This window comes from Ovis aries, chromosome 5 (genome assembly GCF_016772045.2).
Source record: "Ovis aries strain OAR_USU_Benz2616 breed Rambouillet chromosome 5, ARS-UI_Ramb_v3.0, whole genome shotgun sequence".
Classification (NCBI taxonomy): Eukaryota; Metazoa; Chordata; class Mammalia; order Artiodactyla; family Bovidae; genus Ovis; species Ovis aries.
Window position 1 is genome coordinate 90792371 of NC_056058.1, and position 24343 is coordinate 90816713.

At 38.4% G+C, this 24343-nt stretch overlaps 1 protein-coding gene across 19 annotated transcripts in view; it reads right to left on the minus strand.

Moving 5' to 3' along the window:
* Positions 1 to 24343, minus strand: part of ARB2A (ARB2 cotranscriptional regulator A) — a 407046-nt gene that overhangs the window by 65409 nt on the left and 317294 nt on the right. For 2 of the 19 annotated variants that reach the window (XM_015096197.4, XM_027970516.3), the window contains one exon: positions 1181 to 22746. The exons of 16 other annotated variants lie outside the window; for them this stretch is intronic. In XM_015096197.4, the coding sequence (XP_014951683.1) occupies positions 22727 to 22746 (20 nt within the window). In that variant the 3' untranslated portion in view covers positions 1181 to 22726. Of the gene's footprint in view, positions 1 to 1180; positions 22747 to 24343 lie in introns of those variants that run through there. One more of the 19 variants, XM_060415998.1, reaches the window with a different exon arrangement.

Consider the following 24343-nt stretch of genomic DNA (forward strand, 5'->3'; position numbering starts at 1 on the left):
TGTAGTGATGTACTGACTGCAACAGGCAGCACTTATTAATAAATGGACATAGCTGGAATGGAGTCACTGCGGTACCCAATCAGAAGAAACTGTCAAGACCCAGTCTGGTATCTATCCCATACACCCCTCCCCCCCATCAAAACTGGGTTACCCTCACTGAACCATCTCTCAACCTATGTCACCCCTTCTGTGCTACAGCTCTGGGATAACTGCCTTTACAGAATCAGTCCTAAAGGCTTGGTCATCTTAGAAGAGGGCAAGATTATCTGAATCCTGAGACAAAACATATAAAGTTTGAATGCAAGAAGTTTCACTTCAAGTCTTAATTTCCATGCTTTCTTCTCTACCTCTCAAACACCCAGTGTCTCAAAGCTGTCCTTAGTCTACCGCTGCATATCTTGACTTGCAGCCATTCCTATATGAAATCTTTCCTGAACCTCTACGAAAACTTCCTTGTCTCCTCTTTGTTCAGTGATTTCCCTGAATAGCTGATTGACCCGTTTGAAGAAAAAACTCAGGATGACTCTCACGGCCCAGTCACATGGATTCTAGTCCTGTACTTGGATCCCTTTCCCTCTCTTCATTTTCACTCTCATCATTGGCGTTTAGACCTTTTGCAGGGACCATCATAATGACCTTTAAACTGCACTTTCCCTACTTGCGGACTTTCCTTCTCAATATATTTTACTTGTAGCTGCTAGAGCAATCTTTCTGAAGTATAGCTCTGGTAGTTCACTTCTTTAATTAAACTTAAGACACCTTTGCTTCCTAAAAGTTTGAAGAAAAGAATGCAACCCCCCTTAGTCTATCATTTAATATGCTCTGTCATCTCATTCCCAACTAATTTATAACTTTATTTCCTGTATTCCCCGCTCACATTCATGATCCATCTACCAGACTCCCTCCTTGCTACTTTCAATGCTCATATAACATACTCTCTACTTTCTAGCTCTTGCTGATAATCTTAGCTCAAATATTCTTTTTTCCCTTTTACGAATCTCCAAATCCTATCTATCTTTCCAGGTTCAGTTTAATGGACCTCCCTTCCTCAATCCCCAAATATCTTGTTGGCTCTTATAATCAGATAGAATTACACCTTCTTCCATATTTCTCTATGACCTAAATCAATATTTGCCTTGTGGTCTTTATTCCTTTCTCCTTGAATTACTCAATTTATAAATTTTTATCTCTTTCCTACTTTATTTTATGAAAAGTAGAATATTCTGCACATAGTAAATGCTCAATAATTACTGTTGCATGTGTGGGGATGTTATGATTTGTAGATATGTTACTCATTGTAGATATCATTTAAATTTACTACTGGTCATAGAGTGACTAATATGAGGAATGCAGTGGTGAGAGAAAGGAGAGATTTTTTTTGTGGGGGGAAAAATGAATAAAAAATACTAGTATGCACCTATCATGCAGATAACTCACTTCTCATGTTCCTTTTTCTCATTTAAAAAGCAAGTTTGGTTAGCTCTTCCTGTCACATTGAGAAAAAGGATAACCTATCTATTTTCACATTTATTTATTTCTTCTTCATCTTTATACTTATTCTCTCTTTGAATCTTATACCATGAGATGGCTCCATCTCATCTGTCCGAATTACTGCTTCTCTAATCTGTTTGCTTTTCCCTTTGGCTTTTGATACTTTGTGCATATTTCTTGCCTTGATGAGCACTTGAGAATTTCCTTGTTTTGGTATATGCATTGGTCTCCCTCAGCCATCCAAGTAACCACTTATCCTTTTAAAATCTTTTATTTAAAACTTTGCTTCATATTAACACAGCCTTACTTATGACACCATCATTGTTTAGGTGGCTAAAAACTCCTACGCACAGTGAGCTGAATGAAAATCTCCCTCATGCGCCACACAGAGCCTTCATATTTTTAATAAGTGTCTCACATACAGCTCCTTTCCACTTCCCACAGGATTAGGGACAGAAAATGGCAGAGACAGGCTAAGTACTCAAGCAGTATGGCTCCAGAGTCTGCATCTTAACTACTGTCTTACACACAATCTCGGCAGCATGCCTGTGTAATAATTTGTTAACGAACAAAGATCTTTGAGTGTGTTCTAGCTGTTTATATGGGAGGCTTGGTATGGACTGTCTGAACAGTTTGATTCTAGAACGAGTTTTTATTGGCATGATCTAGAGTGCAGAGAGTTGGTTTTGTCTAAGAATTAAAATCAAATAATTTTGCTCAGACTGTGGTATGAGTTTGTGACACTGGTATTCACGGGGCCAATAACATTAAAAGTCTGTACCATGAGCAAGTCTTGGAATCCTCTCTCCCCTGTATTCTGACAGTTCTCAATAAATACAGAACCACCTCTTTTGAGTGCTCCTGAGTGCAACAGATTTTGTTCAATGTCCTAGGTCCATAAATTCATTTAAAAAAATCTGTCCTTGAGAGCCTCAGTCCTGCTCTCAGACACTAACTTCACAGATATAAGTTGGCTTGGATCTTGCTTAGAGTTGGTAAGAACATCAGGGATGCTCTGGACCAAATCACAGATTATGCGACTTCTTCCAGGCTACCAGATTTGTCAGACTCAGATAACCATCGTGAGTAGAAACTGCACTGCTGACCTGGATAAAGCATCCGTGAGTGCAGAGCAAAGGCACATGTGGGTGTGGGGTGGGCTGTGGACTTGCAGAACTGCTTATTCGTTTGGCTGGGATTCTAAGAGCTGACGATTTCCCATTTCCATCACGCGCCGCTCCTTGACTAGCTAGACAACTGGAAATTCTAACTTGGGATTGCACAAATTCTATCTGTTGAAGAAATAACATTCTCTGACAATGGTAAGTGACACAAATTCCAGTTGGGGTTCTTAGACATAAACCACAGGAAGAGCTGTTGTATATGAAAATGTGGAAATGGCAGGTAAGGGAATTAGAATCCTATCATTTTTAAGACCATGGATATTTTTCTAATAATATCTATAGCAGAAAGTCGTTGAGTGATTTAGTAAAAACTGTATGAATATTTCAGAGAAGGCAATGGCACCCCACTCCAGTACTCTTGCCTGGAAAATCCCATGGACGGAGGAGACTGGTAGGCTGCAGTCCATGGGGTCGCTGAGGGTCGGACACGACTGAGCGACTTCACTTTCACTTTTCACTTTCACATGTTGGAGAAGGAAATAGCAACTCACTCCAGTGTTCTTCCTGGAGAATCCCAGGGACGGGGGAGCCTGGTAGGCTGCCATCTATGGGGTCGCACAGAGTCGGACATGACTGAAGTGACTTAGCAGCAGCAGCAGCAGTATGAATATTTATACAGCTCACATGCAAACATTGTTGTTGTTCAACTCAGTTATTTTCAGGTATGCACAATGCTTCCCTGGTAGCTCAGTTGGTAAAGAATCTGCCTGCAATGCAGGAGGCCCTGGTTCGATTCCTGGGTCAGGAAGATCTGCTGGAGAAGGGATAGGCTACCCACTTCAGTATTTTTGGGCTCCCCTTGTGGCTCAGCTGGTGAAGAATCGGTCTGCAATGTGGGAAACCTGGGTTTGATCCCTGGATTGGAGAGATCCCCTGGAGAAGGGAAAGGCTTCCCACTCCAGTGTTCTGGCCTGGAGAATATAGTACTGTATAGTCCATGGGGTCACAAAGAGTTGGACACAACTGAGAGAGTTTCATTTTCAAGTACACAACGCTAGACAACAGTGAAGTTTCCTGTCTCATAAGTCATTCTGAAGGCTGGATCCATCAAAATGGAATATCCAAACAGCTTAACTGATGGAGGAGACACAGAAGGTTTGAGAAAAGTCATATTAGGTGTAAATTTCAAAAAGAGTAGGAATAAAGAAGATTGCATCAACTGAATTTGAGAGTAATGTTAGTAATAATGATAAAACATAAAAAGTCAGAATAGGATAAAAGAAATTTGGCAAAAATACTGATTAAAGATTAACATTGAATTGGAATAGACTAACAATGCTATTTTATGAGTGTTTCCATCTCATGCAGAGGAGTCATGATCACTTTTCACTTTATTAACTGAATTCAATTTATTATCAAAGAAAAATATTGATCAGGCTTATAGAGATGGTAACAAAATTCAACAGTTATGATGACTGATTTTTAGTTTTATCTTTTAATTCCATGTTCCTTTCACGGAATTCCATCCCTGGTGGCTCAGCTGGTAAAGAATCTACCTGCGATGCAGGAGACTCCGCTTTGATTCCTGCGTCAGGAAGATTCCCTGGAGAAGGAATAGGCTATTCACTCCAGTATTCTTTGGCTTCCCTAGTAGCTCAGCTAGTAAAGAATCTGCCTGCAATGTGGGAGATCTGGGTTTGATCCCTGGATTAGGAAGATCCCCTGGAGAAGGGAAATGCTACCCCACTCCTGTATTCTGGCCTGGAGAATTCCCTACAGTCCATGGGGTCACAAAGAGTCAGACACGACTGAGTGACTTTTCCTTTCAAAGCAAATACATGTTTCCATAATATGCAAATAACACAACTAAAAACATAAAGTAAATAGAAATATACCCCCAAAATGTATAACTTGTACTAAGTACTATTCTAAGTACTATTATACTGGTCTGAACTTACACTGTGCATTAAAAAAAACATATTTTGTCTCTCTAGAACACTAGATTGCCTTTGAGAGATAAAGAGTTCATAAATTTATAATGGTAACCAAATGAAAACAGAGTAAAGTTTCTAGAGGAAAACACAGCTCTCCTAATGAAAGGCCACAAAGCAAGAGACATGTAACGTGCATTAGATTCGTATTGTGGGGAATGTGTTTGGATCCAATCTAACGCTTGCATACATTACTCCAATGCTTGGAGAACAGAGTAACAATTGTAATCTTGCTCTGAATCCAAATAACAGAATCTGTCATTTGACATGCTGTAGTGTTTGCACTTTCATGATTGTTCATAGAATAATTGTATGCTTCCTCTTACTGTTGTATTGTAGAAGTTTCCCTCTTCAAAAAATGCTGCTCAAACCATCTTCAGCAGGAGTCAGTCAAAATCAGTCACTATGTTTCAGCAGACATTTTCAACATGCTTATATGCACGCTTATGCGTCTCTCTTGATAAAACGTGACTCTTACATGTCTAGTATGTTATTTCACCACAATTTGCATTGTTATAATAGGTTATTGATTGATTTTCAGTTTAAGGGACTAAGGTAGTATTCAGTAATGACTGAGTGCTACAAGTTTATTGCAAGTGCCCAAGGTTCACTCACCCCAAGCAATTTGGTCAATAACCAATTTTTATACTTCTATCTCCTTCAAAATTCCAAACCAATAATCCCTGTGTGTGTTTTTTTAATTATTTCAGTATCAGACTAACATTTCCCATGGAAATCAATATGGGTGCGATCCATTAGCCAAAAATCTGCAGTACTTCAATGCAAACATATTAAAAATATTGATCTTGCAAAGCTACTGATATTTTGATTGACTTTAATGTTTGTAAGCAGTAATAACAGAATTTCAATGACTGAAACAAACTTTTGATTAAAATTATAGATTTTCTTGGAGGGGGCTTGCTATTTTACTGGTTTAAAGCATGTCACATGGCTTCATGCCTGCTATAAATGATGGCAGTGGGATATACTTATCCAATTCCTTATTTGTAAATATTTTAGTCTATCATAGCCTACACATCTTACATGTACTTTGAACTGCTCTGATGTTTCAATTCCACTTATTACTATATCACACAGTGAGGCAGAATTTTCAGACTGAAATGGCAGAAATCGAGAGCTCTAATCCTTCTTTAACCATTAGGAAATCTTTGGGAAGGCATTTAACTCTTAGTTAAAATTCCTTGAATGTAGAATGGAATTAACCTTGGAAATCAATGAACATTCTCAGTACATTTTGAGATCAATGGACAATAAAGACCATGACTTACACATACAAAAGATTATGTGACCCAAAGATACGTCTCCTAAAGAAAGCACAGAATTTTGAAGCTGTTAGTGATCATCCAAAAATGCTCCCATTTTATGTATGAAGAGGCTGGGCTGAGGCCCCCAGTGATAATACAATCCAAGGAGCTTGTCCAAGGTCTTTGCTGATCACCTTATTTAAAACATACTACTGGCTAGAAGAAGCACAAGCTGGAATCAAGACTGCCGATAGAAATATCAACAACCTCAGATATGCAGATGACACCACCCTTATGGCAGAAAGTGAAGAGGAACTAAAAAGCCTCTCGATGAAAGTGAAAGAGGAGAGTGAAAAAGTTGGCTTAAATCTCAACATTCAGAAAACGAAGATCATGACATCTGGTCCCATCACTTCATGGCAACTAGATGGGGAAACAGTGGAAACAGTGTCAGACTTTATTTTTGGGGGCTCCAAAATCACTGCAGATGGTGACTGCAGCCATGAAATTAAAAGACGTTTACTCCTTGGAAGGAATGTTATGACCAACCTAGATAGTATATTAAAAAGCAGAGATACTACTTTGCCAACAAAGGTCTAGTCAAGGCTATGGTTTCTTCCAGTGGTCATGTATGGATGTGAGAGTTGGACTGTGAAGAAAGCTGAGCACTGAAGAATTGATGTTTTTGAACTGTGGTGTTGGAGAAGACTCTTGAGAGTCCACTGGACTGCAAGGAGATCCAACCAGTCCATCCTAAAGGAGATCAGTCCTGGGTGTTCACTGGAAGGACTGGTGCTGAGCTGAAACTCCAATACTTTGGCCACCTCATGTGAAGAGTTGACTCATTGGGAAAGACTCTGATGCTGGGAGGGACTGGGGGCAGGAGGAGAAGGGGATGACAGAGGATGAGATGGCTGGATGGCATCACCGACTCGATGCACATGAGTTTGGGTGAACTCTGGGAGTTGGCGATAGACAGGGAGGCCTGGCGTGCTGTGATTCATGGGGTCGCAAAGAGTCAGACACGACTGAGTGACTGAACTGAACTGAACTGAACTCTTACAAGGCACTCTCCCATTGCTTTAACCTATATATATATATATATATATATATATATAATTTGTCTATTTATTATTTATATGTTATATATATATAAAATTTGTCTATTTATTATCTATTTTCTCTTTTGAAATTGAAGCTCTATGCAACAGGAATTTTGTTTATTCTTCTCACTGCCAAATCCCTAGCATCCGTAATAAGTGTCTGACATAAAGGAGGACTCAGGGAATGTTTTCTGAATGAAGGCAGGCAGGCACCAGAAATGCAAATGGAACAGAGTTGCGTTGGGTAGAGTTGAAATGGGGAAAGGACTTGGTTCTCTCGACTCTCATGCTGCTCTGAAGTTTCATTCTTAATATGTTCCTTTTACTGCTCTGGATTTCTGGATATAAGAATCAGAGGGGATTCGGACTCCTATCAATTGTACAGTGGTAAAGAATCTGCCTGCCAACGCGGGAGACGCAAAGAGATGCCAGTTTGATCTCTGGGTCGGGAAGATCCCCTGGAGAAGGAAATGGCAACCCACTCCAGTATTCTTGCCTGGAGAATCCCATCGACAAAAGAGCCTGGTGGACTACAGTCCATGGGGTCATAAAAGAGTCAGGCCGACTGAGTGTGCACAAAGGAATGAGCAATTGTACTGTACTGTAGAGTTCTGTCAGAGTGCAAGAATATTTTCAAATTAATTTTAACGACTTCACTATTCAATTATTTATTCTTCCCTGTATTTTTTCTCTATTTGTTTGCTCTATCTTCTATGTTGAAATTGTAATACGTTCTCTATATTTTTTTTGGTGACACTTCATTGGAATAAAGAAAAACATCAATAGTTTAAGCAAAATAATGGAAATCAAAACTTACCCATAAGCTGCCTATTTCATTTCTACTCTAATCACTCTCTCATAATCCTTCAGGGGAAGCACCAATAAGTAACTTGCAAGTGTGCAAGGGACTTCAGCTTCTTCAGGAAGTCTGTTAGCTTTCTCCCAAATTACTCTACCCTAGGGTTGCGGCAGTTCAGACTGTAAAGAATCTACCTGCCATGCAGGAGACCTGGATTCGATTCCTGGGTTGGGCAGATCCCCTCGAGAAAAGAATGGCAACCCACTCCAGTATTCTTGTCTGGGAAATCCCATGGACAGAGGAGCCCAGGCTACAGTCCATAGGGTCACAAAGAGCTAAACTCGACTGAAGCTAGTAAGCAACAACAAGTTACCGTAAACACATACACACTATATTTGCAAATATAAAACAATGCAGTTCAAAAACAAGTCCCACTGGCCCTCTTCCACCAGGTCACTGCCACCAAACACCTTCGAGAACTGCCTGCTGCTGCTGCTCTCTGGTAGGTCCAGGGGATGCAGAGGTTTAGAGCCACAAGATCTGGGTTAACATCCCGCGAACCTTGGTTTGTTCTTCTGTAAAAAAGCTCATAACACTCACTGCAAAGATGAACCACGAGACCATGAGGAGTAAACAGGACGATACACACAGAGGGAACGGCTCACGGCACCTGTGCCATCAGATTTGGTTCCCTTCTTCTCTCACATCAGTAAAAAAATAAAAAAGGCTAACAAAGCTTCCTGCTTTTTAGTACTTTTTTTTAATTCCTTAAGACTCTTACTTCTGTGAGTAAGCTCACAGAATTAGAATTTCCTTATAAAGACTGAAGAGCAGAAACGAAAACTGAAAAAGTTTTAGTTTAGATATTTGTGTGAGACCACAGGTGGTTGGCTTCCTGGGAAGCCATGAGGCTGATGCACGGCGGGACTGCTTTGAAGATATAAATGATACAATTGACCAGGCAAAAGAAAGACTCTGATGGCTGGAGAAGATACTCTATACCAGGACCAGGGGCCTCCAGGCAGAAGGTGACACTACATTTCGAGCACTCTCTCCCACTTGCTGTTACCTCTGCTACTCCACCTTTGTAAGTGGTCAGTGCCCTAACATCCCGACCCTCCTTAATCCATTCCTAGAAACTACCTTCAGCTTCATAAGCATCAACTCTTGATCTAATCCTCAAAAATAAGCGTTGGTATTACTACGACACTGCTGTTGAAAGCCTGAGTGAAACACGCTCATGACTCCGTCACACACCATCCCTGCACCACAGCAAGTGCATCCCTTTTGCTCTCCGAATCACCGTGAAAACCACCAGATCTTCACTTTTGGGGGGACCACATGCCACTTTGAGAATATGATAAAAGGCTATCATTCTCTCCCTATAATTTCGATTCAACACAGAATTTAAAGGGTTTTTGGAACTCCCTGGAGCTCTGCCATGGATATCCCAACCTGAGGGTATTCAAATTAATCTCTCTGAGTTGGAAAATATCAAGATGTTCTCTCTTCTCAGAGCATTGCAGGTATGTAGTATGGAGATATTTGCTCATGGGTGAAGAAGGGAAAGAGAGGAGAGAGGCAAGTTTTAAATGGAAAGTGTTATTTTTTTCTTCAAGTTAGAAAGTATTCAGATGAAGGAAAAAGACCATTCAAATGCCAGGACTTGGATGCATGCACCATAAGTTGAATGCATGCAAGTCAGAAGATTTGGCTTAACTCCAAGTACAAAATATTTCAGCTCCATGGGGGAAGTTAACCATAGGCCAAAACCTCAAAGCATATATATAAACCATTTAGTATTTTAAAAGGTCCAATATTTTAATTTTTTAAGAAATTCTCAAACTTCTCAGAAATTTAAATAATGCAAACATTTTAAATATAGAGGGCTAGCAGTTGTTGAGAAATATTTTGGCATGGATTCTAATGGAGATTTGTTGATCTTTTTTCAGGGACACACTAGAAAATTTAAAACAGTCAGTGAGCACTTGGAAGACATCACCCTAATTTATGACTATTTTAAGGCACATCAGATTAGGGTCTGAAACTTCCAGATATCATGCTTCTAAATTGTAGGGTAAAGCATTTGTCCTCTTTAACTGAAGATAAAAATTGGAAAAACAGTATTTCAAAGGCTTCTTACTCTAGCAACCCCCCATCCACATATTCTTCAATTAAGCAACCACTGGTCAGAGAGCACAGAATAAAAGCTATTCAGTGAAAACTCAACAAAGCTGGCAAAGAAATGCTTAGTAATGACAACAGAGAGACTTGAGCTCAGAGACATAAGACTCTGCAGTTGAGAGAGAGTCAACAATCTGGCCTTAAAACCTTATGGGGAAAAAGTGGAAATGGTGGCAGATTTTATCTTCTTGGGCTCCAAAATCACTGCGGACAGTGACTGTAGCCACAAAATTAAAAGATGTTTGCTCCTTGAAAGAAAAGCTATGACAAACCTAGACAGTGTGATAAAAAGCAAAGACATCACTTTGTTGACAAAGGTCCGTATAGTCAAAGCTACAGTGTACAGATGTGAGAGTTGGACTATAAAGAAAACTGAGTGTCAAAAGATTGATAGTTTCTAATTGTGATGCTGGAGAAGATTCTCGAGAGTCCCTTGGACATCAAGGAGATCAAACCAGTCAATCCTAAAGGAAATCCACCCTGAATATTCACTGGAAAGACTGATGCTGAAGCTCTAATGCTTTGGCAGCCTGATGCAAAGAGCTGACTCACTGGAAAACACCTTGATTCTGGGAAAGATTCAGGGCAGGAGAAGGGGGTGACAAAGAATGAGATGGTTAGATAGCAATACTGACTCTATGGACATGAGTTTGAGCAAACTCTGGGAGATAGTGAAGGACAGGGAAGCCCGGAATGTTGCAGTCCACGGGGTGCAAAGAGTCTGACATGATTTAGCAACTGAACAAGAAGTTATGTGAATCAGCAGTCTGACTCCTAGGTTTATAACCAAGAAAAGTGAATAAGGCATTCAAAGAAAAACATGTACATAAATGTTCATATCAGCGCTATTTATAACAGTTAAAAAGTGAAAAAAAAAAACCACTTAAGTGTCCATTAACTGACTAATAGGATAAATAAAATGTAGTGTATAGTCATACAACAGAAAATTATTCAGCAATAGAAAAGAATGAAGAACTGATACATGCTACAACATGAACCTTGAAAACACGTAGCTAAATGAAATAAGCCAGACACAAGAAGCCACATATTGTATAATTCTATTTATACGAAATGTCAGGAATAGGCAAATTCATAAAGACACAAAGAAGATTAGTGGCTGCCAGGGGCTTGGAGGAAGAGTGAATGGGTAGTAACTGTTTAATGGGTGGAAGTTTCCTTATTTTGGAGTGATGAAAATATTCTGGAATTTGATAGTAGTGATGTTGCACAAAATTGTGAAGGTGTTATAAGTCATTGAAATGTACACTTTAAATTGGTTATAATAGTGAAAATAAAAAATGTTATGTTTTACTTCAATTTTTAAAATGTAGTCAAAATTCTTTTTTACTTTGTTATAATTCTGGTGGATAAAGATATTAGTGAAACAAATTCCTAATGAAATTAAAAATTGCATATTATCACAGGTTTTTTTAAAACTCATAAAATTTCTGTTTGATTAGGCTGAGCCTTACTGAAGTGGGAAATAATTCAGTCACCTGGATAGTTGAGAATATTATCATAGGTATATATTTATAATTCTCGTAAAACATGACAAAGACAAAGAGGGGGACAAATTTACTTTACCCAAAATTCACTGGAAGCTAAGAAACTCTGCTTTGGATAAATGAACAAATCTTACCAAAAGTAGGGATTTAACTGTCAAAAGATAAAGGATTTATTGCTTTATATTTACCCTTCTTGTATGTGCAAAAGCAGTGAGGTTTTTTTTTTTTTTTTTCCTGTCTACAGGATACAAGGCAAGATCCACTTGGTAAAATTTGGGAAATCTGAAATGGAGTAAACTTACCAAATATTCGTTAAGCACCTAATTACATACCTACACCATGGTCACTATATTCAACTTAATTTTTACATTTTTAAAAATTTTATATTTACTTTTTTAATTTAAAAATTCATTAATTTTTAGCATTTATTCTTTTTTAAAATATAATTTAAGGGTATACATTTTTTTGTTTAGAAATCAAGCTATACCAAAAACTTTTATGGCTTCATTACGGCTCAATTCTCAATATTTTCTAGATTTATTCTTTGATCTATAAGTTATTTGGAGGACTTTTTCTTTTTCTACTCTTTTACTTCCTTCCCAGTATTTATTATAAAAAGATTTCAACTTTAAGAGTTGTAACAGCACAATGATTATACATATACTTTTCTCCTAGATTCAATAACTATTAACACTTTGTCATATGCGCTTCTTTGCTAGCACATACTTTTTGCCCCCTGAACCATTTGAGGGTTAACTGCAAACAAAATGTTTTTTTTTTTTTTACCAACTTTACTACTGCAAATATTTGTTTTCTGTCCATGTCATAAGAGTTGCATTGGAATACATACTTTATAGTCAGTCACCCTCATAAAAGTAAGTTAGAAAGTACATTATAATTATCTTGACTTTTCTGTAAAACTTGTCACTATTCTACATGCACTCTGAAGGCAATGTGCCTTCTGGTTTTTGTTTTTTTTTTTTTGGTATGATAACATTCTGATTTCTGACTTAGAGGTATTTTTCCATGTTAAATGGTCCTCTGCACCTTTCAATTCAAATCTTTCCCCTTTCCAAGTCACATTTTCCATAGACATGACACACATATCCATACATCCATTCTGTTAACCTGGGAATAAAGCCTTGATGCATATAACCCTCATCTGGGTACTTGTTTTCTGCTTCATTTATTTTAAAACTTTTTATTTTGTATTGGGGTAAATTAACAATGTTGTGATAGCTTCAGCTGAACAGTGAAGGCACTCAGTCACACATATACATGTATCTATCTACCCTTCTGCAGTCTCCCCTCTCACCCAGGTTTTTCTGTTTTAATTTAAATTTTAGTTGCAAGACACATTGCTTCAATGAGATGATAATCTCCTTCAAGTTAGGGCACAGGTCTTCACAACCTCATGGTGAATGGATATTAAATTTCTTTCTCAACTAAAATACTCTAGCATGATACTTGTAGAGGAATGTGACTGCTCTGAAGACTATGTATATTTTACTCAATTATACAGAAGTGCTATAAACTCAAATAAATTGGTACCATAGTTTGGTTGCCAATTTATTTTTGTGTCACTGAATCCAACCCTCATATTCTCCAGATGAAAGAATTTTCCTGCTGAAAGAGTTCTTACAGCTTTTCTAGTTTAGTCATACATAAATATAATCCTATAATTTTTCAAGTTGAGGAAACAAATCTACAGAAGTTAAATGACTGATATTAAAAAAAAATTTAAAAGCAAAACCAAAACCAGAATTAGATGAGTTAATAGATTTGAAGTACTTAGACTAGGGCCTGGTTGATAAGGAAGGACTTCAAAATATTATTAACCTCAGAATCAAGGTTTTTCAAAGCCAGTTTCGGTCATTTTCTGCTAAAACACATTACCTCAGAATTCTACAGTAAAATAATGAAGACAACGTTGGGGAGCACGTGACACGTTCTTTTCTGAGCAAGAGATGCACGCCAGGAAATCAGGCAGCAGCCACCCGCAGAAGAGGGTCAAACTATTCTTGCCTTCCAGAAGTTGTCAAGTGGCTGCCTATGGGCCTGATCTGAATGGTAGCTATTTTACTTGACCTATGTAACAGTTTCAAAAACTTAAATTAGTTGCAACACTTAAAATTAGAGAGATTTCAAACAACTACGCAGACTTCTGGCTTCTTTGGGAAAATGAGAAGAACCTGACAACAATGGGCTTGCATTCCTGAACGTCACCCATTAGTCGGGGTTTGAATTTGTAACCACTGTCCTTTAGCTAAGGTCTTAATTATGATTAATGCATAGAATGATAACTTTGATTCCTGTAGTAAGAAACACAGTAGTTAGAAAATACTGATGTTTGTTTGTTACATATAACTGCTAGCTATACCTGGTAGTTATTTCCTACAGTAGGAAAATGGATTATTATAATAAGGATGAAAACAAAACTGACTGTAGTATTTAAAGGGTTAATTATAATTTAGTGGAAAATCTAGAGAGAAGAACCCTCTCTCTGGATTTTAGGCACACAATACCACTGTATTTTTCTTATATGAGAGATACTGGTCCAATAACCTTGATTCATTTGTTAAATAAAAACAAATGACACCATTATATTTGGAACCATTTTTTTTCCTAATCTAAATATAGCTCTTAAGATCTGAAGATGTTTTAGTCAGCCTGCTTTTGACCGGAACTAAGCAGCTATAAGAGAAAACATTAAAAATAAAAATAGGTTAAAACACATTAAATATCCTCTCTCCGCCACCTTACATTTTTTGGTGCTAAAACATATGCTTTGCCACCTGCAGATAAAAGTCACACACTGAGAGTGTATATTCTGACAAGAATGACTAGTTACAAGCTTGCCTAGTGATTTTGGACAGTAGCACTTAAGAAACCTTCAATCTGGCGGTTTTATCACCGCACATTTGTAACGTATTCCTACAGTCGAAAGTTGTACAAGTTTGGGGATCTGACCTTTGGGAGAAAACAAAATAAAATGAAACCTAAAGGATCCCAGGGTAGCATTTTGATTCAGCTTGTTCTATTTTTTTTGGTCAGATACATACCTTTTTCTCCCACTTATTTTACATCTCGATGACAATGAAAATTTTTGTATTTTTTGGATAGAAGTGAATTTCTATTAAAAGATCAAGAAAATCTCCATTTCTAGGCACTGGGAAAATCTACTGCCAGAGTTAAAAATCATAGTTGCTCCATGAGGAATTTATTTTCCCATCTTATATTTCCTTTACCCTTGCTCGCTTTTCTATTTTATCTGATTCTGTATTTATATAGTTAATGTTTCATCTTGTTCCAAAAGGGGTTTGCGGCTTACAAAAAGAAACTCAGGCAGGACTTCCAGCGATGGCAAGCTAAGAGACTGGCAAATCTTCTCCCTAAATACAACCAGGAAAGTCGACAAAATTGTCAAGTGCAACCATTTCAGCACTCCAGAAATCAACCAAAGGCAAACAACAACTTGAGAAGTGTTTATTCATGACACACTGCTGAACGACAGGTAAGAACAGGCAATCTGTGTCAGCGGCAGCATGGTGGAGCTTCCAGGGTGGAAACTGGTTATGAAAAGAGAAGGCTGACTTGACAAGAAGTAGAAGGAGAAAAACCCATGGCTAAGGGTGTTACCAAGCAAATAAAGCAAACCCAGCGGGACACTCGGAGAAGGCAATGGCACCCCACTCCAGTACTCTTGCCTGGAAAACCCCATGGGCAGAGGAGCCTGATAGGCTGCAGTCCATGGGGTCTCTACGAGTCGGACACGACTAAGCGACTTCACTTTCACTTTTCACTTTCATGCACTGGAGAAGGAAATGGCAACCCACTCCAGTGTTCTTGCCTGGAGAATCCCAGGGATGAAGGAGCCTGGTGGGCTGCCATCCATGGGGTCGCACAGGGTCGGACACAACTGAAGCGACCTAAGCAGCAGCAGCAGCAGTGGGACACTGACCATAAAAGCCCATGACCCTTCTCAATAGAGGTTGGGATCTTACTTGGGGTGATCTGCAGACCAGTGGGTTAGTCAGATCTTTAATAGGGAGATCCTGGAAGTGAGAAGGCCACTGAGTGCCTAGAAGAATCCCCATACATCTCTCTTGTCTGGGAGTATAAGCGCTGGAACAGACAGAAATCTCAGGAAAGTCCAGGAGAAAATAAAAGATTGAGGTGGACTTGAAAACTACAAGAACTTTTAATACATTCTTCAGCTCACACATGGATTCACCCAGAGCCTTAGTGTCTTGGGATGACTGTGCAAACTCTGACGATTACACTATGCAGGCAAAGGGGTGACCTCTAGGAAGCCAGACTAAAATGAAAATAGGAATGTTTAAAAACTGCAGCAGTAAAAATAACCCTGAAGGGAAAAAAAAATCAGAATCTAGAGTTGCTGTCATTACTCCTATTCAGTATCACACAGAACATTGTAGCCAGTGCAGCAGGCAAGAAAAGAAATGAAAGGCATGCGTATTGGAAAGGAAGATATATATTGTCTTTATTCATAGATGACTCGGTCCTATATGGAGGAAATCATAAACATTCTACCAGAAAAATTTGGTAATAAACTAATAAACACATTTGAGTAAAGTCACAGGATGTAAAGTGAAGTGAAGTCGCTCAGTCATGTACGATTCTTTGCAATCCCAGGGACTGTAGCCCACCAGGCTCCTCCATCCATGGAATTTTCTAGGCAAGAGTATTGGAGTGGGTTGCCATTTCCTTCTCCAGGGGATCTTCCTGACCCAGGCATTGAACCTGGGTCTCCCGCATCACGGGCAGACACTTTACTGTCTGAGCCTCCAGGGAATCCCGAGGATATAAAATCAATATGCAAAAATCAATTTTAATTCTTTATACTAGGAACAAACAATTTGAAAATGAAACTAAGAAAAGAAGTCTATGATAGAATCAAAAAGAATGAAAAATTAAGAGTATATTTTACAAAGAAGCATAAAAACACTAAAAACACTGCTAAGAGAAATTACAGATGATCTAAATAAAGAACAAAGAACTTAAACTACCTAATTTCAAAATTTACTATAAAGCTACAGTAATCAAAACACCATGGTACTGGTATGAAAAACAGATATAAAGATCAATGGAACAAAACATAAAATCTATTAGTAAGTCTTCAGTTAGATGATTTTTTAGAAAGTCCAAGGCAATTCAAATGGGGAAAAGATGGTTGTTTTTTTTAGCAAACGGTGGTGGGAAAATCAGATGTCCACATGTCAAAAAATCAACTTAGATCCTTACTATATACCATACACAAAAATCAACTGAAAATGAATCATACCTAAACGTTAGAGCTAAAGCTATAAAACTTCTGCAACAAAAAAGGAAATAATCTTTGTAACCTTGAGTTTGGCAAAGATTTTTTAGATATGATGCCAAAACCACAACCCATAAAAGAAAAAGAATTATAAATCATCAAATTTTGAACTCATAAAAACTTCTGCTCTTCAAAAGATACCATTTAGAAGGAAGAGATAAACTGCAGCTGAGGATAAAATATTTGTAAATCACACATCTGATAAGAGACTTGTTGCCAGAATATATAAAAAGCTCCTTGAATAATAAGACAAATATCAGATTCAAAATTAGGAAAAAGGTCCCATCACTTCATGGCAAATAGATGGGAAAACAGTGGAAAAAGTGGCAGATTTTAATTTTGGGGGCTCCAAAATCACTGCAGATAATGACTGCAGCCATGAAATTAAAAGACGCTTGCTCCTTGGAAGAAAAGTTATGACCAACCTAGACAGCATATTAAAAAGCAGAGGTCAACAATTTGCCAACAAAGGTCAACCCTTTGCCAACAAATGTCCACCTAGTCAAGGCTATGGTTCTTCTAGTAGTCATGTATGGATGTGAGAGTTGGACTATAAAGAAAGCTGAGCACTGAAGAATTGATGCTTTTGACCTGTGGTGTTGGAGAAGACTCTTGAGAGTTCCTTGGACTGCAAGGAGATCCAACCAGCACATCCTAAAGGAAATCAGTCCTGAATGTTCACTGGAAGGACTGATGCTGAAGCTGAAACTCCAATACTTTGGCCACCTGATGTGAAGAACTGACTCCCTGGAAGAGACCCTGATGCTCGGAAAGATTGAAGGCGGGAAGAGAAGGGGACAACAGAGGATGAGATGGTTGGATGGCATCACCGACTCAATGGACATGAGTTTGAGTAAACTCCAGGAGCTGGTGATGGACAGGGGAGGCCTGGTGTGCTGCAGTCCATGGGGTCGCAGAGTTGGACACAACTGAGCGACTGAACTGAACTGAACTGAAAAGAAAAAGAGGTACTTCACCAAAGAAAACAAAAATATGGCTAATAAACATAAGAACACATTTAACATCAAGTAGTACTCTTGCCTGGAAAATCCCTTGGGTGGAGGAGGCTGGTAGGCTACAGTCCATGGGGTCGCGAAGAGTCGGACACGACTGAGCGACTTCCCTTTCACTTTTCACTTTCATGCATTGGAGAAGGAAATGGCAACCCACTCCAGTGTTCTTGCCTGGAGAATCCCAGGGACGGGGGAGCCTGGTGGGCTGCTGTCTATGGGGTCGCACAGAGTCAGACACGACTGATGCGACTTAGCAGCAGCAGCAGCAGCAGCAACAACAAATTAAAACTACTCTGAGATAATACCACATACCTATTTTATTGTTGTTATTTAGTAGCTAAGTCATGTCTAACTCTTTGTGACCCCCATGGACTATAGTCCACCAAGCTCCTCTGTCCATGGGATTTCCCAGGCAAGAAAACAGGGGTGGGTTGCCATTTCCTTCTCCAGGGATCTTCCCAACCCAGGGATCAAACCTGCGTCTCCTGCTTGGCAAGTGGATACTTCACCACTGAGCCACCTTGGAAGCCCACACATCTACCAGGATGGCTATATTCAAAAAGACTGACTATACCAAGTATTTGTGAGGATGTGAAGAAACCTAAACTCTCATACTTTGCTGCTGTGAATATAAAATAGTATAGCTACTTTGAAAAACAGTTCTCTAGTTCCTTAAAAAGCTAAATATAAACTATTACATACAGAATGGATAAATAACAAGGTCCTACCATACAGCACAGGAAACTATTGATATATTCAATATCTTGTGATAAGCCATAATGGAAAAGAATATAAAAAAGAATGTATATATATATATATATATATATATAATTGAGTCACTTTGTTGTACAGCAGAAATTAACACATCATTGTAAATCAACTATACTTCAATAAAAAAAGATAAAAACAAAGCTAAGTCTATACTTACCAAATGACCCACACTCCCAACTTTCACTCCTAAGTTTACACTCAAGATAAATGAAAACATATGTCTGGACTGATTCATATGTGAATGTTCATAGCAGTATTGTACATAATAGCTCCAAGGTGAAAATAATTCAAATGTCCATCAACTGGCAAACAGATGGACGAAATAGTATATCCATACAATGGAATACCAGTTAGCAATAAAAAGGAATAAATTACCCCATGGCTGAATTTCATAAACACTGTAAGCAAAGCAAGCCAGACAGAAGAGACCATATACTGTATAATTCTACTCATATGATATCTGCAGAAAAGGCTAATCTATGGAACTAGCAGATCACTGGTTGTCTGGGCTATGGGTGGGAGCAAGACTGACTGCAAATAAGCACAAAGAAGTTTCCTGGGGTGATGGGAATATTTTAAAATGAGATTGTGGGGATAATTGTACAACTATAAATTTGCTCTAAAAAAGTATTGAATTGTACATTTAAAATGGATTTATTTAATAGTACATAAATTCTACTTAAATAATACTATTGAAAATAAACACGATCTAAAATTATAAGAAAACATAAAAACATTTGAGGAAGTCAAGGAAAAGCAAAAAATGGACGATTATTTGAATGAGTGTGATCAGTCCTCTTTAGTTGCTACAGGTGAGATGCACATTAGCTCTAACCTTTCAAAACAGCTAAAGCTTGGAGGGCACTACATTGGATATTTCAGGGGTTCCCAAACATGGGAAACCATCGGTGATTACGGATTACCTGGATCCCACCTTAGACATTCTAATTGGATTGTAAAAGGAAAGAGACCTTGGCTGCTCAGGTAATGCTCTTGTGGAACAAAGTCTGGAAACCATGACAACAGCATACTGTAAGATTTTCATTGTTCATATGAAAAAAAAAAATAACCAGGGAAGAACTGAATTCTGGGATGAACTTCTCCTATGGGTCCTCCTAAGAGACAGCCTCGTAAGATGCAGTGGGTTACTGCCTCTAAGTCAGCCTCCTCCTGGCCCATTGTGGGGTGCAGAGACAGTGACCCTTCAGTCCTTAGGGCTGCCAAGGGGACCAGGACCCCCTCAATCCACACCAGGGTACTGAACAAGTATTATTCTCTTATAACACAGGGCTTCCCTCGTGGCTTACACAGTAAAGCATCTGCCTGCAATGTGGGAGACTGGGCTTCGATCCCTGGGTCAGGAAGATCCCCTGGAGGAGGAAATGGCAACCCACTCCAGTATGCTTGCCTGGAGAATCCCATGGACAGAGGAGCCTGTAGGCTACAGTCCATGGGGTCGCAAAGAGTCGGACATGATTGAGTGACTTCACTTTCACTTTTCATACAATAAAAAGCACTTCACCTAAAAGATATCTGTATCAGCTAAAAGGGGGGGTTTCACATAATTATTTCTTTTAACAAGCTGATTGTAAAATAGGATACAATTTGGTTAAAACATTTCTGCAAGAGGCCAAAAATGTCCAGTTATCTATGACCTGGCTTCATTTATTCCATAGTAATATATATAGGTATAAAACTCACCTGAACTTTTAGGTGGCACTTATGTCAGGTAATTTACTTTATTTATTAATGAGGTCACCTTCCCTCACCACGGAGCCAAATTTGGCCAGAGGAGCTGGCCATGTTGCCCAGTGAACATTCCCTGATGCCTGGGAAGCCGTGAAAGGCCTTCAGTGTCCATGTCTTGAAATCTACCATTTTACATGCGGTTTTTAAGCTCATTTTTACCACAACATATACTGCATTGCATAATAATAAGCTTGCAGATGTTATTCATGCTATTTATGAGGGGTTGACCTTAGACTAAAAAATTATAGTTACTCTTTAGTCTGAATCTTCCCCTCCTTCTCTATTTAAGTTAATTCCAAACAGAGTGACTGGTTACGTGCCACTGGGGAGCATTAAGATTCTACTCTTTAGAATTTTTTAGGAATAGGAAATTTCAGGTAAAGTTGCTGGTATAGAAGCTTACCAATATGGGGTATAGCTTATGGTATCATATATTCTCTTGGTCATTTGCAATCCTTACTTAGGAGGATCTTCCTAACAAGTTTTCCCAGCAAACATGACTTTGAGAGGATAGCCTTGATAAGTACATTAGTTAATCTTTATGGCTCTCCACCCCATTAGTCACATCATTACAAGAGAGTTACACCAACTACAGACAGTAAAATCATCTTACATATTAACTTCCTATATGATACGTCAGGAGCTCCTGTTTTAAATAAAAAAGTGAGGTTCTTGCCCATATATATATAACCACAATGTTCCATCTAACTGTAGAGAAATTCCATTCTTCCCTTAATGAATTTTTACTACCTGTGAAACTGAACCAAGAGGATTTTATTTTACCCTTCTTGTATGGATGTTGAAATCACCTTGGTTTACTCTGAAAATGAAAGAATGAAAGTGTATGAATCTACTTATATTCTTAAAATGTGTGTATAATCGAAAGAGGATTTCAGTGAAAAGTACAAATGTGAGCACAGCAAAATGAAGAAAAGTAGTTCATGAACGTTTAGCACTTATAGCTATAAAAATTTTAAAAAGCACCCTTAAATCACTTTATCAGTTTACAATTGATCACAAATAGAGAACTGCCTTCTGCTGCAATCCCCTTAAGTCATCTTGTTAAATTCTGTCACGACATGTGCTACTGTGGTTCTACACTCCTACCTTTGCACTTTGTAGCGTGTAGCAGAGCAACATCATTAACCACTGCTAGGCAGTGTTTACGTTAGTTCTCAAAAGGTTAAGAAGCTGATTATAGCTAAAATCAGCTTTGCCTGAGGCTTCAGGGGCTCTGTGTAATCAAATTAGACAGCAGGGCACAGTGTCACCTAACAGAAACCAGTGGCACTTTCTTCTTTGCTCTGACCCCTTCCCCCACCCTCCATTTTTTACTAGGGGAACAACTCAACGCTTTGTGCTTTTACCAGATAATTTTAAAAGACTTGCTTCTAATAAATTTGACATGCCATATCATAAGATGTCCACCTGTTCAAAAGTAATGAGAGCAGGTAGAGACATTTTTTGAAAAAAAATTTTGGGAAAAAAATCTTGTTAAAGAGAAGTCTACCTTTAGAGAGACTGAGATGTCTTAAAGTACATTCTTAAAAGGCAGGTGATAATGTGGTCACATGTATTAACACATGATATTATTAATATATTAACACATGATATTTCCTAGGTTTGGACAGACTGTCAGTTTTGTTCTGCAAAAAAAACAAAAAACAAAAAACACCAAACCGCCCCCCCTCCAAAAAACGCATAATGGTTTATCTGCTTCCAAGAGAACTCAGAGAACTTTTAAAACCTGATAGATAACACATTAGCATTTCTAAGAAGCCATGGGTAACCCACTCTGCTGAGTTTCAGCTCATCCTCTCTCCATCTCTACTCTTTGAAGTCAGGCAAGGTGAACTATATAATGGACGTGTTTAAGGAGGAGGTTTAATAAGGTGAGGAGAAGAGCACGCCAGCACCACCTCAGAGACTCCCTTTCCACAAGGTTCTACATTTAAATGCGGTAAGAAGCATGAGTCAAATCCAAATCTTGCTACCGTTGAGCCTAAAGGGAACAAAAGCATGACCACTAGATATTTAAAAAGAAAAGCAATGGCAAATTTAAATAAAATCTAGACTTCTGTTCTTAAAAAAAATTCATGAATGATTACTAACACTATATTTGACTTTCAACTTTCAGTTCAAATTCTACATATTTATTAATGAGCTTGAAACACAGAAACATCAGACATATGAGTGATTGGGAGAATGTGACTTTTTGCTAATGATTTATTCTGGGCAATAAAATCAAAACTTGTTATTTTAATTGATTAAGTCATAAAGAGTTCCTGGCGAAGTCAAATCTTGCTATTTGCACAGTCAGACAATTTCTGCTAATCCAGCAGTACTTAACAAATTCACATGTGGTTAGCTTGTCTTGCTGTAGCTGTATATCACATTTCTGTGCTGCAAGCTGTGCAAAAAAAAATCAATATGCCAAGTTTAACAAAAGGACAGGAAACATGATGTTCTCCTATGTTTTCAATGAACCTCAAATGACTCTGCTGTTCATACTCAGTGCAATATATGGCAGCGAAATGTATTCTTCAATGAAAAAAATCTGCAAAGGAGTGAATTATATAAATTCAGGGCTGAAGTTCAGCCTTATTCCATAATAACAATTTATTTAGAAGTTTCTGACATTTTGATTCAATGTGCATAGTACAATCACAAGGCATATTTTATTTTTCTTGATGAAGGCTAAAATAAACACATGCAGTCTATGTATGGTAATACTTTGACAGTCTATGTATGGTAATACTTTAATTTAGCTTTTGCAGACTTTGTTAAAGAAAATATTTATTTATTTATTTGGCTGGGTCAGGTTGGCTATTACATTTCAGGCTCAGTAGTTGCGGGGTGCAGGCTTAGTTGTTCCATGGCGACAAGTGGGATCTTAGTTCCTGAAACAGGGGTCAAACTTCTGTCCCCTGCATTCCAAGGCAAACTCTTAAACAGTGGACCACCAGGGAAGTCCCTGGAGACTTTTTTTTTGGATGGTCTCTTTTCATATGTGAAATATAGAATGGAGAAGCTATCTATTTGGCAAAGCTTTAAATTATGACACTAAGGACAAAGAGTCCTGTGGGTCTTAAGCTACTGCATTGGTTAACTGACTCTAAGCTTTTACATCTTATTTTGCTGCTGCAGAAGTACACTCAGTGTGGAAGTACGTTAGGATGAAATATTAAGAACGAGGCAGGCGCTGTCATGACCAAAGGAATCAGAACTGTGGCCACAGTAGCTTGGTTGCTGTTTTTGAGTAAAAAGAGAATTGGCTTTAGGAATCTTCAAAGAGGCCATATACATAGAAAAATAAGGAAGCTGAACAATCCACAGTTAAAGAGCTATTCACTTAAACATATGGAAAAGTCTTCAATAATTTCTCTTTGTTCCAACAAGCAGCAGTAAATGGATTAATGGCCCTTAGCTAGAAGCACATGTCTGTGATCAGAACTGAAGGTATAAACTGTTGCACACAACACACTCAGAGGATTCTACTCATTTCTAACTTCGTTTTCATGTGTTATTTGTAGGACACATTTCGTTCATACTTTAGTACACCACCATTTAAAAGACGACGGGCATTAACCTCCCAATCAGAAAATAACAAGGTAATGATTTTAAGTGTTGAATAATATTGATATTGCTATAAACAATCATTTCAGTAAAATTCATATTCTTGTTTCAAAACAGAGGATTCAATATGGCCCAGAATACTGGTAAGAGGTTTTTGTATGGTTATTCCAGAGCTTGGGGAAAATGTACCAAGGTATACAAATTTTAAGTTGATTGTGTATGAAGTAGACTTCTCGACGTGTGGACACACAGGGGAGGAGAGGTTGGGATGAACTGGGAGATTGGGACTGACATATATATACAACCATGTGTAAAACAGAAGCAGATCACTAGTGGGAACCTGCTGTATAGTGCAGGAAGCTCAGCTCTGTGCTCCGTGGTGGTCTAGATGGATGGGGTCGGGGAGTAGAAAGAGAGGTCCAAGTGGGAGG